The sequence below is a fragment of the Rhipicephalus sanguineus genome, chromosome 5, assembly GCF_013339695.2.
Source record: "Rhipicephalus sanguineus isolate Rsan-2018 chromosome 5, BIME_Rsan_1.4, whole genome shotgun sequence".
NCBI lineage: Eukaryota > Metazoa > Arthropoda > Arachnida > Ixodida > Ixodidae > Rhipicephalus > Rhipicephalus sanguineus.
The window spans coordinates 15,710,146-15,732,667 of NC_051180.1; the positions used below are offsets into that span (position 1 = coordinate 15,710,146).

A 22,522-nucleotide genomic window follows, 5' to 3' on the forward strand; every position below is an offset into this window, starting at 1 on the left:
TTTATTACGTGGTAAAAACGCCTTGAACATTGTGCTCCCGAGGAGGTTTTACGATTAAAAAAACATATGCGGCCTTATCCACTTAGGCGCATGTCTTGAATTTTCCATCTCTGCAATATTTAACACTTTGAAGACCGGTATAAAGCTAGCGACAGGTTGGTTCACCTACCCAGGCTGAGTGTGTCTAGTGCAAAAAGATGCAGATACAGTGACTGTTTTGTGCTAGAAGCCTTTTTTAAGTTTTCTTAGTCTAATCCATAAATCACTTGATGCAGTGAAGTGATGTGATTTTGGATGTTCTTAGCTCACAAAGAAGCATTTATAATTGAAGTACTAATTGCAGCAAAATACAGAGATAATGAAGAACGTTAAGTGAAAAGTGCGGAACCAGAAAATTATCCGATTCGCTACCATGCACTGGGGAAGGGAAAGGGGGACAGAACGGTAAGAAAGAAAAGAATGAGAGGAAGAGTAAAAATTAATAAAAAAAAAACACATACACTAAAGCACCGGATTGTCATAGCCGCTCAGCGAGGCCGGTTGACGGCAGTAACTTCAGCGGCGCCTTCGTCGCTTTCTGGTTGGAAGCTCGAATGCTCGAGACCTTAATACGGTCCCCCGACGAAAAACTGCAGAAAGCAGTCATTGAATGGGCAGAAGAGGTCGCCGCAGACAAGCGGCCAGCTCCAAACCCATGAAATTTCTTTTGAATAAAGTTGTATCCTCCTCCTCCAGGCCAAAATGCGGCTTTCTGAGCAATCAGTTAATTGATTGTTGGGGTTTAACGTTCCAAAAGCACGTTATAACTATGAGGGGCGCCGTAGTGGAGGGCTGCGGAAGTTTCGAACAATTGGGGTTTTTTAGGGTGCACCTAAATCTAAGTACACGGGCTTGAAGCATTTTCGCCTCCATCAAAAATGCGGCCGCCACGGCCGGGATTCGATCCCGCGACCTCAGGATCAGCAGTCGAGCACCATGACCACTAGAACATTGTGCCGGTGAGCAATCAGGCTACAAGAGGTTGAGAATAAGAGGCATGTACGCAATGAATATACTTTAAATATAATTTTATTCGTGGTAGAGGTACGGCTTCCAGAGTTCGCAGCGCTCTTTACTTCTCGCAGTGGTAAAGTTGTTTGGACGAAGAATCAAACTTTGGTACGTGGGCGCTACGTAGGGCGGCCAGGAAGTGACTCGTTGTGGTGAACTTGGTTTCCTGCGTAAACACAAAATGAATATACATGGTCAGAAAATCAAGTCCCAAAGATCGCGACAAGTTTTATGTCGTCAAGCACGGACATAAAAAGCACGCCTCAGCAAGTGATTTATTTACGTCGTCACACCTAAATCGTCTCGCTCTCCGAGTACGAGATTTAATGATCTTCATACTATAACCGTGACTTCAACTGAACCGTATTATATAACCTGTAAGCTACAAGACGTAATATAGTAAGCAACCTTTATGCAATTTATCCCGATTATTTATATTATGATATTGCACGAAAGACATTCAGCTGGGTAATGCTTGAAACTTCAAGCCATTTAATTAAGCAGCAAACAATGCCTCATATTCGACAAATTTACGCCTTACGTGCCCTACTGAAGGTGCCTTAGGTGAACAACACTTTGGTAAAATGCTACGAAAATGAAAATGTACATATTTGCGTTTTGTTCTAAGCACGTCACATTTTTACAAGATGTACGTAGCGCAGTTGTTAAGCGTGCAATCTCTTCATGGGAGTTTAGGTAAATTGCCTACATTACAGTAAAAGCGCACTCACCCAGATTTTGCAAACTTGTATAACAGCTTCATCAGCTCATCCGTGAAACTCTGCTCTTCTTTTGGAACGACGACGGCTGAAAGCACTTTCCGTCCTGCCGAATCTAAGGCATCTGTGTATTTCGTTTGGTCAGCTAATTGGGAATTAGTTCCGTAGAAGAAATAGATGTCGTCAGAGTGCGCCACACCGAAGCGTTCTGGCCACAGGCTGAATGACGGTCGATGAGCGAAGAGGTACCGGTATGTCGGAATGCCTTTTCTGGATATCAGATCGGCGGCGAAGTGCGTGGGACAATCGAACAGAGAGTCGCTTATGATCTTCGAGAAAATGGCGAACACGGAGTCGCTGTCATGCTCGACGTCGTAATCTCCGAAGTACTCCGCCACTATGCCCCTGGCGTGCTTGAATGGTATTCCAAACGTCGTCGCCATGAACGCCATGACGGCGAGCCTGTAGTCTTGTTTGAGGACGAGTTCGAGTTGCGGGCTCAGGTAAGCCAGGTTGTCTACAAAAAATGTGCCTTCGTCCTGAGTTGTTCCCAGCAGAACGCTTTGCACGTTCACTGACGCCCAAGTAGCCGCCACTTGAGGGTCGTCAGGCATGAAGGAGTCGCCGAAGACGGGAAAGAACATCTGGTTAGCAGTGTCCTGCCTCCTCACGGCGTCCATAATCACATTGGCGTCTAGTTTCTTCAGACACGCTACTGTGTCGGCTGTCTGTTCATTCTCGGACCTCGTAACGTTGTAGCAACCCAGCTCTCCTGCCATGTTACGCATTTTGGCAACGGAGCTCTGGGTCTTCCAAAGAATGGCGCTCAGAGCTGTTCCGCTATGCATGACCATCTTGTTGAACAACCCTCGGCTCTGTGGCGAGATGGCGTGGAAGCCGACGGAGATTCCTCCAGCACTTTGTCCTGCAAAGGTGACGTCATTGCGGTCGCCGCCAAAGTTCGCGATGTTTCTCTTCACCCATTTCAAGGCAAGATTCTGGTCCCACAAGCCGTTGTTCGCGGGGGCTTGCTCGGTGTTGCTCGTCAGGAAACCGAAGATGCCGATGCGATAGTTGAAAGTGACGAAAATCACGTCTGTCTTGGAGACGAACTCTTCCATGTCGTAGATGACAAGACTGGAATCTCCCCATTGGAAGCCTCCTCCATAGACAAATATAATCACGGGTAGCTTGGCGCGGCAGCGTAGGTTCTGGCACCCACGAAGGGCGGGTCTCCATACGTTCAGATAAAGGCAGTCTTCCGAGGCCTTGTCGTAGCGCAACGAGACGTCTTCTTGGAACCTCAGGTCTAGCTGCAAGCATGGCACCGGCTTCGTCGTGGCGTTGTACACTCCTTTCCATGGCCTTGCGGGCCGTGGTTTCTGAAAGCGGAGTTCACCTACGGGTGGCTCGGCGTACGGAATGCCATAGAAAGCATCGATCAACTTCTTGTTCACGAGGATTCGCTTTCCAGAAACGAGTCCCGCACTTGTTTGCGCCACTGGGACGCTAGCACCAGCGCAGTATGTGAATGCAGTACACAACACACAGAGGAGCAGCATTTCTTCTCTGTTCGCTGAACGGCAGCGGGTAAAAGAGAAATGCTTGGGAGAGGGCCGGTGCATCGCCTCTTCTTATAGCGAGACGCCGCTGGCATTTATGAGTGAATTTCCTCTTTATGTGTGTTGGTACTTTAGCTGAACGTAGTTGTGCGAGTTACCGCAGCTTTCCCTTACTTCGTATCGTGTTCTGTCATAGGACGCTTAATGTTTATAAAGTCTACACACGAAACCGTGACGTCAGATTGGGTGTTGAAGTTTGCCGAAACGACCACGGCTGTGTGAGCGGACCATCGCCATTATTGCGGCTAGTAATGGCCAAATTACAATGCGGTTTTTCTTAAAGGCCAACAGCCGATGGAACGCACCTCAGTTATTATTAAGGAAGTTGTCCGTGGCGAAGAACTTTTTAAAGAAATACCTTGGCCAAGAATGTTCTTGAAGATAACGTTTGATAGGCTGGCGGCTGTTCGCGACTCCTGTTCAGAAGGTTCGATGTATTGAGGCATTTAAAGCGCAAAACGAAAACAGAAAACTTGAACCGCAACTTTATCTTAGACTTGGCTGCAAATCTTTTCGTATCGCCTAATCCCTGCAGTCGCCCGTCTAACATGACGGCCGGAGAACTCCACTCGGCGAAGAGGCCGTTCTCGATTTCGTTTTCGGCCGGACAAGCACGAACGAATTATCATTGGGATTTTGTTCGTTTTATTTTTTTTTTCGCTCCATAATCGTTCGTGCTGCCTAAGAGACGTGCGTCCGATCTGTGAACCTGATTGCGGGGCTATGTCGTCTCTTCTGATTCTTTCTTTTTTTGCGTTATACCGTTCACTTTTTTCTCGCCTGTTATTAAACAAAGTTACAAAAAAAAGTGAGCTTAGGGTGGGTGAAAGTAGAATTGATGGGATTTATACATGTGAACCGTTGACTTTGCAAGGGTGCATGACGGCCAACCCTGCTCTAAAAAAGCACGTGGCGCTTAACACGTGTGTCATGGAGGTTTCGTTCCCGAGTGACTTGTAAGGCGGATTAGACGAGGTCACCTTCACTTTGACTCAAGAACAAATGATATCGAAATGAAGAAAGAATAGCAAAAGCAGGTTGTCGCTCCCTAAACGGACGGGAACATCAAAAGTACCATAAAAATTACAGGGCTGTATCTTAGGAGTCGTTCACTTGTTTGTAATTCAAAATCTAGATTTTTTACAGCTAATCTGTCTTAGTCTACCCTGTGCCGTCGTCGTCGTCGTAGTAGTAGTAGTAGCAGTAGTAGTAGTAGAAGTAGTAGCAGTAGCAGTAGTTGGCGTCACTCAGGTCACGTGACCAGAGGTGGGCGTGACAAAAGAAACAAAACGAAATGACGAATGACGACGCTTGAAATTATTATGATGGTGCTCAAAATAGGACCAGGTTGCCTTATTCTACCCGCACTACCCTCACGCTTACCGCTTCGCTTTCCGTGGAACTGGCTGGCGTATTTTTGTTTGCTGTGTAGGTTTATTCTTTTTTTCTTTATTTCAGGCGAATAACTTATGACAAGCATTTATGCTAATACATTTGACGAATATTTATAGCTGATTGTAACCTAATGAAGCCAGCAGACAATGAAACTGAGGAAAGTGCATGGGAGATTATTTGTAGTCTTTAAGTGCAGTGCAGTAGTTACGACAAATGGAAATGAATTAAAGCGGCTGGTAAAGCAACATTTCCACCGGTATGGACCAAACCTACAACCTTCGGATAACGCGTCCGATGCTTTACCAACTGAGGTACGGCGGCAGACGCTCTCCTGTCCACTTTACCACGTATTTCTGTGCCTTTGGGCCTGGTAATGTTAGTCAGCGCCGCCTGTAGCCATGACAGCAAGTGGGGAACGCTCTTTTTCGCCAGCTGGCGTCACGTAACACACACTAAGAAAAGAGTCCTTTGACTCCTTTCGGGTAGTCCTGACTTTCCACGTATATGACTCTCTTTAAAGAGGCCCGTCAACTCTCTTTGGGGGTCATTATACTGAGAGTCGTGTGACCCATAAGAGAGGTAACTCGCCTTTTTAAAGAGAGTCACATACATTGGCAAGTCCGGACTACCCGAAAGGAGTCACACATACTCCTTTTCTTCTTAGAGTGAACCTGATTTTTTTACGAGCTGGCAGCTGACCAATAACCCCTCGCATGCATTATGAATAGAGGATATCTTGGCAATTTACGGTCTACAGACGACATAATAATGACGGTGGGGAACTGCAAAAATTATTGAAGAAATAAACGCGCCAAACGAGCGTTGAAAATGAAGACAAAGATAATGCTAGGTGATCCGGCGAAAGAGCGAGATTTCATGGTAGACAACCGAACCCTTATATTGGTGAAGTGTGTGTAGATCTAGACAAAATGTTCGTAGTTGTGAGTTTGCGCATCACCCTGTGTTGTTTCCTGGTTTTTATTCCTCCTTGTCTACCTGCAGCGCATCACAAGCATGAATTCAGAGTAACCTACACACGTAAAGGAAATCCACCGAAGAATAAGGATGGGATGGCACGCAATTGAAAATTACGCTAGCCTTAGATAGAACTATGGAGACACTTTTTCACCAATGCTAGGCACCGCATACACAAAACATCTTTTACATGGAATTTACAGAACTGAAAGTGCAAAGTGCTAATGTGGCTTTGTAGATGAAGATGCATGTCACCTTCTTCTGGACTGCCCACATCATGGTACGCCGAGACGCCGTATTAAATCGAAACTGACGACATTATACCGCAGACCGTTCAGTATGAAGAAACTTCTGGGCCCGTGGACAACCAGAGCTTTACAGACATGCGCTTTCAAAGCGTCAGCACGCTTTTTAGAAGACAGCGGTATTGCTGGCAATTATTAAAGAATTTATGTTCACATCACTTCACTTTGGTTCATAAATCACTTGTCATATGTCTAACTTAGTTTATCCAAAAAACGGCAGGAAGTGGAAGATGGAAGCTGCGATGAAAAAATCCGTAAACCGTAGACAAAATCCGTAGACAAGTCCACTTGTCGAAACGTTGGGCTCGAGCACCCACCCCCTGTTTACGGATTTTTTCATAACTTATTTTATGTATTATATGTATGCATATTCATACGACAAATAATAAACTCTCCAGCCACTTTGCAAAAGTTAAACTTTAAAAGCTATGTATTATATTATTATATGTATGTATATGTGCGGATTCAATTAAGTGATGACCAGATACATTATCAGAGACATTAAGTGCCTTTCGGACGTTGTCCTTTACATTACGATGGTGTTGTTTGATATGTGTGCTCGTGTGTTTATTTTCCATGTACTACTGCTTGTACATTTATTTCTTGCTATATGCTCGATCCAGTCAAGAGCTAAGGAGTAGCCATTGGCTTATTTGTGCGTCAACATCTCCTTCTACATCATATCAATAAAAAAAGAGGCGCGCATATGGTAGACATTCTCAATTCACGACCCGTAACTTACCACTGTCACTAAAGCGCGAATGTTATATTTCATTGTGTCTCGTCAGCTTAGTGTACCAAAGTATCTTGGCAGTTCTGACATATTGGGCAGGAACCTGGAAAATGAAAAAAAAAAAATGTCTCAAAGCTTGCACTAAGCCGCGCAATGCTCGATACACAGGGAAGCACATCGGCCTTATGCTTATTTACTGCTGTATCTAAGCAAAACTTCTGCTTGAACTTTTGCTTTAACCCGGCTTGAACTTGGCTGTAGCGATGTTGAAATTTTGCTTGAACTTTTGCTTGAACTTGGCTGTAGCGATGTTGAATTTTTTCTTGAACAGCTCGGTCCTATACCGTCGGGGAAGAGCTCCTGCAGCACATGCAAGCCATGGCCGCGCTTCTTCGTTGACCGCACAGTGCTAAGAGTCGACAAGTTTCTGTTGAACCAAAGGCGATCGCATGCCTGACGAAAATGTCCACGACCTTTTCGTCCACGACCCGCTCGTCTTCGTTGGTCTCTTTGTCCCTTGTATTACCTTGCGCTGTAATCACATTTGAAATGGAATACCAACTAGCCCATGCTCAAACTTTGCTTCAAAAATGTCAGACTTCCAACGAAAGGAACTCACGCTGAAACCTTGCGTCGGTGCCACCGGTAAAGCACGGGCTCGCTCCGCTTCCCGGAAGGCTGGATCTTGCCGCAGAGCACGCATACGAGCAGTATCGGACCCGCGTTTACGCGTTCCGTATTCGAGATCTTCGTACCACCGCAGTCTCTTCCGTTCCGTTTCTTGGGCATGATATTCCGGATCCTATCGACGCTGCCCTTGCAGTTATCGCGCAGCGGCAAGCCTTGCTTCTCGTATCACGGCTTCTTCCTCGGGAGGGCGATTTACCTTCGGGCGACCCATGTCTGTCTATATTTAGGCGCGAGCTGTACACTAGCTTTTATAACCACAAAGTATCACGTGACAGTAATGTGACTATGGTAACGCGCACGCCATTTGTTGGGCTAACTGTTTCCTTCTTCCTTTTTAGTAGAAGTTGTGTATAGTGAGATTTACCCAATTTCTCTGGCATATGCGCGTTTATGATGACGATAGTTTTCTGATACGCCGCACAAATTTCTCTGGCACATACCCGTTTGTTGGGCTAACTGTTGCCTTCTTAATATTTAGTGGAACAGGGGTGAGTATATAGTGGGATTTACCCAATTTCTGTGGCGCATACTCGTTGATGATGATGATAGTTTTTTGGTACGGGGTGAACAAGGAACGATTGGGGTGAACAAGGAACCGCCGCCGTAGCTCAATTGGTAGAGCATCGGGCGCGTTAGCTGAAGGTTGCAGGTTCGGTCCCTGCCGGCGGTTAAAGCAGTTAACCCTTTGTGTGTGTGCGGGGCACATACGTCCCGCATTTCCTTCTGCAGAAAAAAATTCCCCCCACATCACCTGTCGCAATTAGCGCAACGCTAAGTGGCTGCTATCTTACGTAACTCTATGTAAGCTCGAGAAAAATTGCTTTACCGCAGTTTTCGAAGGTGATAGCAGTGCCACAATGCCGTTGAAATTTGTTGCATTTTTTACGGAAGCTTCTGAATTTTCCTGTAGTTAATATAAAAAAAGACATGTCGTTCAAAGTGCCAGGTAATTTTTTCTTTTGCTGGTTTTCTAGAGAGGCGATTTTAGCTCCCAGTCATCACGTGCTTTTGCAGACTTGTGCAGTAACTTGACTGATAAATGCATAGAAACGGAATCCTTTGCGAAATTTCCACGCGCTTCGCTAAGCCTAATTGTGGATAACGGTGCATGGGAATAATTTTTTTGATAACATATGCCTCTTGAAAAGTAGGCAGACATTCAGGGACAACATCAGTAATCGACAATTTCGACATCGGAAGAAGGGACAACAATGTCATGCACATGGTTGGGGTGCATGTGGTTGTGAACCTTGCTTTGAGGATTGCACTATCATTCACCGCCATAAGAATCAACTCATAAAGGCCCAACCGCATGCATGCGATTTTCGAGCGACGGCGACGAGCGACATGATACGCTGTCGCGGAGAGCCATCCATCGCTGTCGCTTGTCGCGTCGCAGGTTTCTGGAAAACCAGAAAAAATCGCTTGTCGCCGGAAGTGAGCATGACAATATCCGGCAACATGGCAGCATCTCTGACCCTCGCTTCAGTTGCAATTTGCTCTTGATGCTTCTAATCGGCGTGTACTTCAAGGAATGCAAGTTACAGACTACCTTATTTACAGCCCCATCTCACGCGGAGATCAAGGCAGCGGCCGTATTTTGTCGTTAATTTTGATCGACGGTTCGTTTTGATGTTTCGGTGGTAGCTTGCTGCAATGTCAACGTCGTCGTGTGAGGTGGCCCTTCTTGCGAGGCAGCGATGTGAGGCGCTGCTGCTTTCCTTAACCTTGCACGACAGCAAGAGGAAACGTTGTAGAGATGCGCCTCGTGGACTAAACCAAATGTAACGCAGTTTGCAAGGTGCGACGTATTAGGATAGAAGACTGTAGGATTGGGCGTGTTGGTACATGTGTGTTGGTACATGTGTACTCTTCAGTCCCCTCCTGTCGGCTGCGCTGTTTTGCACTCATAATCGTATTAGGATAGGTAGCGTACGCTTCCGGGCGCCCCCTCGAGATCACAGCAGATACTACTGTCGCGGTTAAACATGACATTGCGAAAAAAGAGAGTCACGAAACGCTTTTATGTCTTCCTTATCTCACACAAGACAATAATAAATTTGTCATGTTGTCATTCATCTACTTTGTAATTCTTTTTTTGCAATTTACCTGCGTACACGCAATAGTTTGCAATCGAGCAACCATGACACTTTGTCGCAAACATGTGGGTGCTCCGGTCGCGACGCGACAGCGCGACAGAGCCCGTTTGTCGCTGTCGCTCGTCGCCGTCGCTCGAAAATCGCGTGCATGCGGTTGGGCCTTAAGAGAAATCATCGAGACATAGCACATGTGTAAAGAAAAATATTTGCGCATTAGCCACTCTTCAGTGTCACCGTTGAAAAGTTGAAAAGATTCTATTCTAAGGTGAAAACATTCTATAGTTGAAAAGAGTCAACGAAATTGTCAAGTAGGTACTTCAGGCTCGCAGTGATCAAACCTAAGGCTTAAGGAATCCACGCGTTCGCCTGAAGAGATTACAATTGGTTGTTTGAAATCGTTTATTAACTTCATATATACTCACCGTCATACTCACAGGCAAACAGTATACATTTGAAGAGACTTTGTAAGGATAGGATTAGGAACTAGTACTTCCTCTTCCTGAGAGCATTTATACTCCTTTTAGATGAAACTGGACTTGACGCATGCAGCCGTTACACGTCTAGCAAGAGGTTGTCAAATGGGACGATATCATGAAGAACTCGATCAACCTTTTGCAGCACAACACACTCACTTAGTGAATCGGTTTCAGGCTCGCACGACTTCACCAAAGCTGCCTACACAAGGCAAGATTCCAATACCTACAGCAGCGACATCACTTTTGGAGGTCGATGTTTGCGAATGCCAACAGCGATTAGACAAAGCATGAGCGCGAAAAGTGGTAAGGTTCATTCTTTGAATAGCGCTTTGATTACGTAACATGCCGGCCTATCGTTTGTGGCGTTTATGACGTTGTTCTGAGTACTATGGTATTGTCCTATATGGCTCTCGTTGCGTCACTCGCTGCGCTGCATAAGAGGCAGTGTAAGTAGGAAGAGACATTTGTACAACTGTCTTTTATCACCACCGGGAAGTTGTAAGTAAGGCGAGGGCAACTGTAACCAGACTTGACGGGAGATTGATGGTACTCGACGATGGTCGTTTCTTGAAGACTGAGTTCGCCTTGTCGGGCGAGATCTTTGCCTTTGGTGTCTGGGAACTGGGTTTCGCGGTGGTGGGTTTCTGGGTTGCTTGGTGCGATGAACTGTGCGATGAGGACCTAAGTTAAAGAGAAAATAATAAAACAACAATGTGAAACGATTCTGCTAGCAAACGTGTGTTTGTGTGCGTATTGTTTGATTTAAGAAACAAGCTTCACTAACGCTCGCCGTGCCCTTGCGGCAGTAATCGCACGTCATTTGATAAGGGAGAGTAATCGAACAATTTGAATGCCATGTGACGTTACTATTCTTGACGCACCAGGAAACTTACGCCGCAAGCGGCCGGCCCCGCTCACACCTTACTTTTTGAATATGAAGATATTGATTTCTAATATGCTTATAATATGAAAGCAGTTGTTCTCACTCTTTCTCATGGCTAAATAATATAAACACATATATTTTAGCGTGCTTTTTCTATTTTAAACCGCTTACTACTGCAAATTTTTCCGACTATTATTAAAATTCGCAGCATATGGGGCGATAACTCGGCTTTGTTTAGGCAGAATCAATACATGTGCGACAATTTATTTGCGTTGTAAATTGTCGATATCACCTAAAAGAATATAAAGTTTCATTCGAGAAATGTACACGAAATCGAGTTTCGCATTACCGTCAAATCTAGAGCTCTTTACTTATGTCTATGTGTTTATATGTATGTACACGCGTTTTTATGCACACCTTTATGTCGGTGACAATCATTAGTAAGGAAGTGTGGAAAAGTGTGGAAATAAATGAAATGCCAATAGTACAGCATTTTGACTTACTTGCGCAACAGCAATGGCTTCCAAAGGTTGCAACGTGACCTGCGCTGTTCTGCTGTCACGTTGAAGCTGCCAGGTTTGAGGCTTACGAGCAGCGTACTGCTAGTCGAGTGCGCTGGCCACTTGTCTCCAGGTGTTACCATTGCAGGCGTCCTAGAGGAGAAGAAGAGAGAACGAAAACGTCAAAACAAATGGAAAGAGGGTTACACGGATGTAGTATGCATTGTTACCAGTCGAACTTAACGTGCTGAACAGAAATTTCTGCTAATAACTCTCATTTACAGTAGCAAAACGTCTTAAGCTTTGCACTGGCGGATTCACTTTCGCTCCATTTCAAAATCTGTGGTCATTTCCTGCATTCAATTTGCCTATCAATGTTATTTCCTGAAGCGCTGCTTAAGATATTGTTCCAAATTCCCGATCTGGTCTTCTTTGTCGTGTGCAAGCAACCCGCCAGCGTTCAGTGTTATATGAAACAGCTATAGGTTCCTGCCATAGGGTTTAGACAGTAGGCTGGATTTTGAACAATAAAATACAGGTTTAAAAAAAAAGTCATTTCAATAATGCAAATTACACAGGGGCAGAAGCACAGGGGCAGAAAAGCACAGAGGCAGAAGAGCCTTCGTGTCCAAAATAAATACAATGTGGCGCAGGAATGGAGAGAACGAAATACAAATCCTTGCAAGAAACATCGCGCGCAACTTCTTTCTTTTAGGTCCTCGTGAGAAAGCCATTTGCGCGAAACCGTTGTCGTGTAAACAAGAGCCGCTCACCAGTAAAAGAAAATTATCTTAAAAATGTACAGGGGGTGTGACCATGAGTACTGCGACATGCTTCGCGCTCGTAAATCACATATGTAAAGGTCAATACCTCCACCAAAATGAGGTGGATGATTCGGGCTAGTTAAAACCATTTAGTCATAATAGTACATAATGCAGTCTCAAAACAACCGACAAATGAAGCGCTGCATCTTTGTAATCTTTTGTTTGATTGTGCGTCAGCTGTCTCGCGCGAAGTACCAGCATAAATCTAAACACATTTACGAGTGCAAGAAAAATAACAATAATAAAATGGGCAATTGTTGCACAGAATGTCTATAAACTACAACTTAATTTTAATCTGGTATCCAAGTACATGACGAGTACAGAAGGTGCGGAAGGTGCGAAGAGCAAGTATTTGTTGAATTCATACAGTACTATGATAGTATTGTATTAATTTTGGTATTGTGTTACTGTGGAATAGTGGTAACCAAGGGAAGACGGGTAGCTGTTGTTGGCAACATCTAGTGTTGTACAAACAGCACCTTGCGTTGATTTTACTTCAATAAAAGACAGCGTAAGATTATTCTCAACATCTAGATAAATACGAGCAAAACACAGATGAGAAATCAATCAATCAATCAATCAATCAATCAATCAATCAATCAATCAATCAATCAATCAATCAATCAATCAATCAATCATTTAAAGTGGCCAAGAACAACCGTAAGCTCCGAGCTGGCGCACGCGAAAATAACAATACAATAACGATCGTCTATATAATAATAATAATAATAATAATAATAATAATAATAATAATAATAATAATAATAATAATAATAATAATAATAATAATCTCACTGCTGCATGTCTTTTTATAGCAGCGATATGCGATTCTTGCTTTTTTTCTGTCTGTTCTATGCGAAGTCATTGATCCCCACCTGCCAGCTGCTATGTCTTGTATCCTTGCCAATAACTTCGGCGGGCTGCGTTATCTGAACACGTTAACATCTAGCTACTAGCGGTAATGCCTGTCTGGATAATTGCCAACTACTGCCAGGAATACATACAGAATATAAAATGGCTACATGCTAGATCAGCTCTTGGTGCTCTACTCATTTTATTTATTTTCCTCATTTGAACTGCTTAACCGCTAGAATTGCAGAATGCCGCAGCACAAAAGTTATTGCCTCAATATGGACCCCCAATTAAAAACTTTTTGATAATTCTTGAACGAAAGTACGTATAATTGCAATACATTGTATTTCCCAGCAAACTGTGTGGAAATAATATTTAAAAATGTTCATATACTCTTCAAGAGGCATGGCAAATGTCATTTTGTTAGGACGCTTCTTTGTTTCAGAAGTTAGTAACTATTTATAGAGTTTCACGGGGCAGAACGACCATAGGATTATGGGGCACGTCAGTGAGGGCTGGGGAAATTTTCGACCACTTGGGGTTCTTTAACGTTCACTGACATCGCACATTACACGGACGGCTAACATTTTGCCTCCATCAAAATGCGACCGCCGCGGCTGGTCGGCATCGAACCCGCATCTTTCGGGTCAGCAGACGGGCACCGTAATCACTGCGTCCGCGTGGCGGTTGTTTGATAGGTAAACTTACAATTAAAAGGTGTGGTGTTATTAGAAATTGGTGTAATTACTTTTCAGTTTAATCCCTAAAATGAACGCGAACCACATTAATGAAAGCAGCCTTGAAGGATCGAATGTGGTGAAAATAACTCTAGAGCCATTAGGAAACGTGCTGTCTGACAAAATGGACACGAACAGCGGGAAGAACGTTTCAACAGAAAAAGGTATGAAATACATAGAAAGCGACTGAAAGTTATTCAAAACTGCGGCCCTACGCTTAAATGGGAAGTGACTGGCCGAACCTATTCTATTTCACCGCATAAAGGAAGTGACTCTTCTCTGTGTTAGGAACGTTCACTTCCACATTAACGATATTTTTCAATAAGATCACCGCTTTGTCAACTGCGATAGTTCTACTATCTATATTCCTTTTCTCTTGCTTCTGCATCCACTTTGCGATCGTACATTTTTCGTTTGTACGAGTCCACATGAGTCTGAAAAACAAACTAAATCTCCGTGCTAATGGCGAACTCCTTTCATCGCATCATTATATCTCTGTCATGTAGGTGCGCCTGACAGAAAAACCATAAAAAATCCAGGAATAATGCCGTTGGCCTTGAGCTTGCAAAGAAAAATGAATGAATAAATAAATAAATAAATGAATAAATAAATAAATAAATAAATAAATAAATAAATAAATAAATAAATAAATAAATAAATAAACTGACCTCGATTTGCTGCGTCGTAGCTTTTACCCTAAATTTCTTGGTTGAACATGCAAATTGGCAACCGCAATAATGGCATTAGCTTTATGTAAATGCCTAAAGTGTGGCGATTAAGCCACAGAAAGGCTCTCGGTAGAGGCAGTTCTACCAAGTCACGTACGCACCCGTGTTTGGCAAACGCCGTCCAACTTGCGATTATCTGCTTGACGAAGTCTTCTTCGGCTTGAGTATGGGTCTTTTTGAGGACCAAGTCACGAAGGTCTTGTCCCACCGGCGGAGTAAACAAGTTCTCGTCTTTGGGCAACAGTAATGAGCCCATTGTGTAAGGCAGATCGTCCGCGTGTGTGACGCCCATCCACTCTGGCCAGTAGCTGTCTGAAGCTCTGTGGGCGAATATGTAACGATATGCCTTCACTCCTCGCTGAGTCGCAACATCCGCGAACATAAGTGTCGGGCAGTAAATCGTGGCATCAGCAAATAGCTCGCAGACAATGTCGATAACGGATTTCCTGTTGTGTTCAACGCTCTGATCTCCAAAATAGGCAACTGTGATATCTCGTGCGTGAGACAACGGAATGTTGAACATTGTCTTCAGTGCCAGTGTCACGGCAAGGCGGTAGTTACCCGATATGTAGTCTTCAAACTGTGGTGCAACGTTACGTATATTGTTGAGGAAGACTGTGCCTTCGTCCGTCGTCGTTCCGAGCAGAATCTCTTTTACGTGTAGATCCGCATACGTTTCTGGATCCAAGGGGTCGTTGGGAAAGAACTGGTCGCCGAAGACCATCGGGAACATCTGCTTGAAGGTAGTCTCCTCCTTTAATTTGGCGATGATGGCATCAGCTTCAACTTTCCTGAGACAGTTGACGATGGCTGGGGTCTCTTCCCTCCAGTCCTTCGAGTTGTCGATGCAACCGTGCGCGTTGGCGACGTTTACGAATTGACCAACCACATTGAAACTCATGGTGAGAAACAGCGATAACGGTGTGCTGCTCTCCATGATGATTCTGTTGAAGAGACCCTTACTTTGCGGCGATGTAGCGTGAAGGCCGGCTGTAACTGCGCCGGCGCTTTGACCTTTGATCGTCACCATTGTAGGGTCGCCGCCGAATTTCTCGATATTTTTCTGAACCCATTTCAAGAGGTGGACCTGATCCCACATCCCCGTGTTACCTGGAAGGTCCGGGTTCTTCGCCGAGAGGAACCCGAACATGCTAACGCGGTAGTTGAACGTGACGAACACGACGTCCGATTCGGCGACGAACACTGACGGGTCGTGCAGGAACAAACTCGAATCTCCCCATTGCAACGCTCCGCCATGTATGAACACAATAACGGGTAGCTTGGCTCCGCACGACTCGGATTGGGGACAACTTGACGAAGGCCTCCACACGTTTGCGTACAGACAGTCCTCCGTGGTAGTGTTGGAATAGTGTAGGCGCGTACCTGCCAAGAACGGCATGTCCAGCTGACGGCATGGCGGCGGCTTGTTGACAGCTTGAAACGTGCCTTCCCAAGCGTCGGCGGGCTGCGGCTTCTCAAAGCGCAGGTTGCCTATTGGAGCCAAAGCGTACGGTATGCCGAGGAACGCGTCGACATCTTTGCCCAGCACTGAGATTCGCTTTCCAGCGAGAAGTCCGTTTTCGATCCGCACCAGTGGAACCTGGGACTCGTCGGCACGGCCACTACTTAAACACGAAAGGCACAGCACGGCAACGCACCACATTAACAGGGGGTCTAGGCATCGCTGCCGTCCGCAGTGTCTACGAAGTGGCTTCCACGACTCCATCGCCGGCAACAGGAAAGAACACACACGCACTCTAAGCCGAATCGCTTCTCGGGCTCTTCATGTGTGCAAGGCAACTGGCATGTGACGATCGCCAAGGTTGGAGTACGCACGCCAGCAACCTTCCCCCCCGCGACGATACCCGGCGATGCCACCGCGCGGCGCCGTAATCCTATTTTTCCTCAATTATTCCGTCGCAATCGAGAAGGAAAGGAAAAGCTAGAACTCGATTATAGGCGTCGAAAGTATAAGAACAGCATCAGAGAAGTGGATTTGCACAGGCGCGCGCTACTGAGTTGACTCATCGGGGAACGTTGACGCAGGTGCATAAAGGGGGAAAGATATACCTGTTGACGTCAGCGAACATTTGTTTTATTCCATTTTTGCGACTTCGGTCTACGCCGTCGGGAGCAATAGTGCGATGTACGTTGTGTGCATGAATAACGCATCTGGTCGAACGTGTCCAGTGGGTTTATCCGAAGTTCAAATAAAATCAAAGAGAGAGCGAAGAAACACGTGTGACGATGAGCCCACTGTCCGGAAGAGCATGCATGGATAAACGCTTGAGCGGATCGGGGAAACACAGTATCTGTCTACTGCGTGACTTAAACAATCGGAATGTCGACGATATATGCCTCTGTCCTGATAAACTATGTTGTGGGCTTTCTCTTTTTTGTGCGTGTGTACACATAAACAATTCGTGTTTCGGGTTCGTTGTAAAGGCGTTCGCGTACTAAACTATCGGAATATGACTCACTACGTGTGCGTTGAAAAATCAGTGTTGCAAGACATACATACATACATACATACATACATACATACATACATACATACATACATACATACATACATACATACATACATACATACATACATACATACATACATACATACATACATACATACATACATACATACATACATACATACATACATACATACATACATACATACATCAGTGTTTAATTGTTCAAGTCGAAGGTCTGACGAAATCTCGTCTGCTCGGGATAAAACATCGGTGAAAACATTGAACGACGCCGACAAAGGAGAAAAAAGGCCAAAACGTCATTTTCACCTTGGTCGGCGTCCTTCAATGTTTTCACCGGTGTTTAGTCGTATTTTCACACAACTGACCATATCCATAGCCTCAAGTGAATCCCAGATCCATGAAATATTTCATAAAAATAAAAATATGGGGAACGAAATATACGCAAAGCAACGTTCTTCCTGGTTAACCTCCCTGTCTTTGCTCTACTTTTCTCTCTCTTTTCCTTTGAAGCCCACAATTAGAGCCATAAAAATTGTTCATACAGCTTTTTGGGCACGGATTGACAACGTCGCAGAAGTCCGCTGCATTTTTCTATCTTTTTGTTATGTGAGCCATATCTATGTGTCACGTATCCATTGGATAGCTGAGTGAAACATCTAATGTCGCATTTTATTGAGGAAAGTCCACAGTGTTTCCCTCCGCACCGCCTTCGTGTTGTTTTTCCAGACCTTTCCAGCATGTATCTGGCCTTCCACGGCACCGGATTGCGTAAGCTTCATAAATCATTAAGATTATCGTTGCCTATAATGGCAACGATTCTCCTGCACAAAGGCAAGTAGTGCGGCAAACGCTGCGCCATTTTGCTACCGCGCATCACATGTGCTTATTTCCTGCTGCTGGTTACATTAAAGAAACGATACACTGGAATTTCAGCTGCTATCTCTCTCGGTTTATACAACAGAATAACAGTTCTTAGTCAATTTCCAGAGAGAGAGAAAGGCAAAAGAAATGCAGGGAGGTTAACCAAGTTGCATCCGGTTTGCTACCCTACGCGTGGGAGTAGAAAGGAGGGGAAGAGAATAGAGAAAGGAAGGACAGATGACAACTAATACGCTTGCATGTGTAGCAGCGTTCACCGCGCATACCCAGCAGGTTTCAAATCTCGAAATGTCACAAAGTACGGTTCTAATTCGACTGTCTACGATGAAGTAGACTGCAATCCATGATGTTAACGAAGGATTGCAAATACTGGCTCCTAGGTATCCAGAACTTGCAGTACTCTTGGAGCTTATAGTGTTGTCATTCCGGCGAGGAGTGCGCGCATTGCGCTTCAATCCCAGCGATTTCAAACAGGACAATGCCCTCTGTAAACCTTGTAGCTTGCCGAGACGCTCACCGTTAACGCTTAGGCCTTTTCCTTTAAGGAAATATATCCAGCCAAAAACAAACACTCACGGAAAACGGTGAAAAAGACAAAGCGACTGGATTACCAACTAATGTTGCCTAATCTAACCGTTTTAATAGTTCTAAGCAGGCGGTGATTAACACAGGGCAGCTTAATTGTCTCCTTGGCGCTGGTTAACCTCCATGTCCTTCCCTTATGTCTCTCTCGTCTCCTTGGTTAACATCTATCTCCATCAATTTACCTATTTTCGCGTGAAGAATTATGGTATTTGTTGAATCCTCATACAAGTGTGGTGGGACATTCCAGTGTGCTTCCTGTATTCGTTGATAACGCAGTGACTCCATAACTGATGCTGTCCCTACTGAATCTCAAACCTGCACAGAAAGGTGGTTTTACCTCTCGAAGTCTCTTGATTAGTGAAATGAATGTGATTCATTTCGCCATACCCCTGCCTGAAGCCAGCCTGTTCTCTTAACTGAGTGAAGCGAAGTGTTGCCCTGGTCGTATATAGTATGAATAAATTTCATGAATATTTTCTCAGTTGAAGTTGACATCTATGCCAAGATTATGATAAATTTTTTGTCGAAATACGTCAAACATGCTCTTGCTAAGAGTGACTGATATTTCGCTCCCTCAAATTTTAGGCCTTCCAAGCAGAACTTCCATGCAGCTACGTTTTGTCAATGATTGATCTTGTATGATAAAGGCGGGCCCTGAAGTTATTCCCCGCATTGTTCTGATGGAACGTAAAATCACGTTCTGCCATGTGCGCCGGAAACTTGATTTGTCAGCAAGGGAAGCTAGGCACTAGGCTTTTTTTCTCTTTTCTTTCTTTTTTTTCAGTATGGTGCTGAAAAATATATAAGCTATTGGAGAAAAGTGCATTGATATCTTGGTTTTAATTTGCTTCAGGATATAGCGTGATATCTTAACAGAAGACTCGCGCTGAAAGAAAAAATGTGGTGCAATAACCCTCTCAAGATAAATTGCGCATGACTTGAAACACATGTTGTTGCCGTTTTCCAACTCACATAAACATTAACGCTATAGGACCGGATCCTCAAAGTAAGCGTACATTAGCCAATGGTCATTGGGTACGTTTTCCCCAGAGGTATGTGAATCTAATACGATGGGTAATGTGAAGGCTATAATCAGCATAATTAGCGCAACGCTAAACGACGCTTTCACGCTACAAAAACACTGATGAGACTGTTAGATATCTTTTAGGTGACATCGCAGTGTTTCAGTAGGAGGCAACAGGACAACCAAGGCTCGTGGACAAGCCTTTGAAGGTTTATCAAATCCAGCTGTCCTTGAGAAGCCACAGTCGATGGCTGCAGAGACTTGGCATTTAATGACTGCTGGGAATATCCCGGATGAGTCAGCGTGCGTGTACGGCTGTCCCCGACTCGCGAGGCCATTCGATGCTATGGCAGCCGAAGACACGGTTGCGAACGCCTCATGCGTGAAATGAAATTTTACGAGCGATATAGCGTCATGGAGTAACTCAGAGCCTATTATTAAGATGTGTATCGAAGTCGACAGTTTGCGTGAAACGTGCTAGCTTGTAAGCTGCTGCCAGAATTCCTGGGATAGCGCCAGAGTGATAGCTTATGTGACGAATATTCTACTCTCTCCAAGTTTTTACATGAGTCATTAAGGCAAAATGGGAAAACGCGTTTACGGAAAATACAAGCGACGCAAAAATACCCTTGGGCAAATAAATATAAATAAACTCACAGGGTCCCTTATGCATTCTCCCAAGACGGCTCGACGCCGAAAGCAATCTTCTTCTTTTTCTTCTCATCGATGTATTGATCCTCCCTTGCCCCCCTCCGAAAGCTTTCTGTGTCTAACGTGGTGTAGCACTGCCTTCAGGATCGGCGCCATTGCAAGCTTTCTGTATCTAACCTTGTTTTGCACTGCCTGGCGATATCATGCGATGACGTCATCACCATGACGTCCCATAATGTGAGGTCATGGTGATGCCACAGTTTGGTGATCTGTGGCGTCGTATGGTGACCTCATCACGTGTTGATGACCTTGCATCACTCGCGTTGACGATTACGGCACCGACGCCGACGGTCAATTTTCGCGTTTGATGAGGCATCTAAGCAAGAATTTCGCCTTAATACAGCAATAAGTGGCAAGAGCCTCGTTCGAGGTACTGGCAACACGCTGCATCGGGGCAGCTAATGCCTTTTCATGCATGTGAAGGAGCAACTTTTTGAGGCTCAGTGCGCCTTGCTGAATTTATTACACCTGCACTTTATCAGAGCCTTACACGGTCTCAATGATTGCGATTGTCCTTGCTCAACGGTAGGTCTGAAAACTAATATGCAGAAAACTTGTGTAACCTTCAACTATCCCGGGGGAGAACAGCGCTTTTGGACAGGTGATGGGCGCCGGAAGTGGTAAAGAAATGCGTCTACTTAGTGCAGGTAGTGCCCGCAGATTCGAACCATGAGATTGAAGTAACTAGAGAAGTAAAAATGGGGTGGAGCGCATTTAGTAGGAACTCTGAGATCATGAATGGCAGTTGCACCTTACCGCGGCTCCTTACCAGTACTTACCTACGGGATTGAAACTTGGAGGCTTACGGAAATGGTTCAACTTGAATTAAGGAAGACGCAGCGAGCCATGAAAAGAAAAATGATAGGTGTAGCCTTAAAGGGACACTAAGAGAAACATTGAATTGGTTTAAATTGATAAATTGTACTTTGAGAACTATAATATCGTTAATTTCGCCATCATAGGTATATATTAATAACGGAAAAAATGAAGTTCAAAGTTTCATTTTTAAATTTTACGCCAAAATCTCCACGCGTGACGTCACGGATTTCAAAGTGCATTTATCGTATTTTGGCGCCATTGGCTCAACAAAATTTCCTCAAACTTGTTATGTTAACTCTATGGCCCTCTCCGTGGATAGTGTACTTCATTTTTACCGTTAAGGAACTACGCAGGCCCTAGTGACCTTTCGTTTTCTAATATGTTCTGTGAATATGTATGGTTAGAATTTGACAAGAATGTTTTCTCAGTCGATGGCCGGAATACTGTATTAGGGTGTTCTTCAAACTTCAAACGACTGTACTTTCAAAATCTATATCTGTGCGTCTGGACGATAATTTAATTCCAATGTCTGACAGTACAAAGTTTCTCGGTGTAATTCTTGACCGACATATGAAATTCAATCTTCATGCGCAATCACTCATTTGCAAGATAACCTTTGGAATACGCGCCATAATCAAAACTCGTTTATATTTTCAGCCACACATAATCCACTCCCTTTATCACGCGCATATTCACAGCCATCTATCTTATTGCATATCAGCCTGGGGTAACACATATTTCGCCCATCTCAATCAACTACAACGCCTACAAAATCAAGCACTTCGACTCATGACTTTCAGCCATTTCTTAACCAATGCAATGCCACTTTATCAGAATTTAAATATACATCCTCTTTATCACCTCTTTCAGCTGAAGTTATCAGTTGTGATGTATAGGTTTTTTCGCAGGAATGTGCATACAGATGGCATTGTCGTGGAAAGCCTTGTAAATAATAATACCACTAGGTTTTCTGAGCTTGATAACCGTCTTCTGCCTAAAGTTCGCACAAACTACGGTAAGTTCACTACCACATTTGCGGGAATCAAGCTGTGGAATTCCCTTCCTTACGTAATAAGATCATCAACCACGGAACATGCATTCAAAAACCAAGTAAAGAAATATTTTTTGCAACAATTGTCTTCATCTTAGCAACTGCTTTTTAATGTAGCGATAACAATTGCTACATTTTATATTGTCCTTATGTTTTGTATTGGAACTTGCGATTGTTTGTTCTTTAGAGTTTCCTTTTTTTGCATTGCTAAACATATATGTATTTTTCACTTTCGTTTTTTCGCACTGTGCATTTTTTTTTTCTCACCGAAGATACCGTAACCACTGAATGATGTATATTTTGTTTCTTCTCCCGTTAACATCATGTATGGGAGCCCCCCTGACAGTTTCTAACTTTGGGACTCCTTGTGTAT

The 22,522-nt window shown here is 44.3% G+C and overlaps 2 protein-coding genes across 2 annotated transcripts; both read right to left on the bottom strand.

The window, feature by feature from the left end:
* Positions 1-1,068: 1,068 nt before the first annotated feature.
* LOC119393342 (acetylcholinesterase-1) lies at positions 1,069-3,331 on the bottom strand. Its single transcript, XM_049415868.1, has 2 exons — positions 1,782-3,331; positions 1,069-1,216 (listed from the first exon to the last, which is right to left on the bottom strand). The coding sequence occupies exons 1-2, from the start codon at positions 3,329-3,331 to the stop codon at positions 1,069-1,071; spliced, it is 1,698 nt and encodes a 565-aa protein (XP_049271825.1).
* A 6,681-nt stretch (positions 3,332-10,012) lies between these two features.
* Positions 10,013-16,427, bottom strand: LOC119393272 (acetylcholinesterase-1). The gene is made up of 3 exons (XM_037660205.2): positions 14,690-16,427; positions 11,451-11,600; positions 10,013-10,745 (listed from the first exon to the last, which is right to left on the bottom strand). Exons 1-3 carry the CDS (start codon positions 16,312-16,314, stop codon positions 10,547-10,549), a joined length of 1,974 nt encoding a protein of 657 aa, XP_037516133.1. The 5' UTR covers positions 16,315-16,427; the 3' UTR covers positions 10,013-10,546.
* Positions 16,428-22,522: the final 6,095 nt, after the last annotated feature.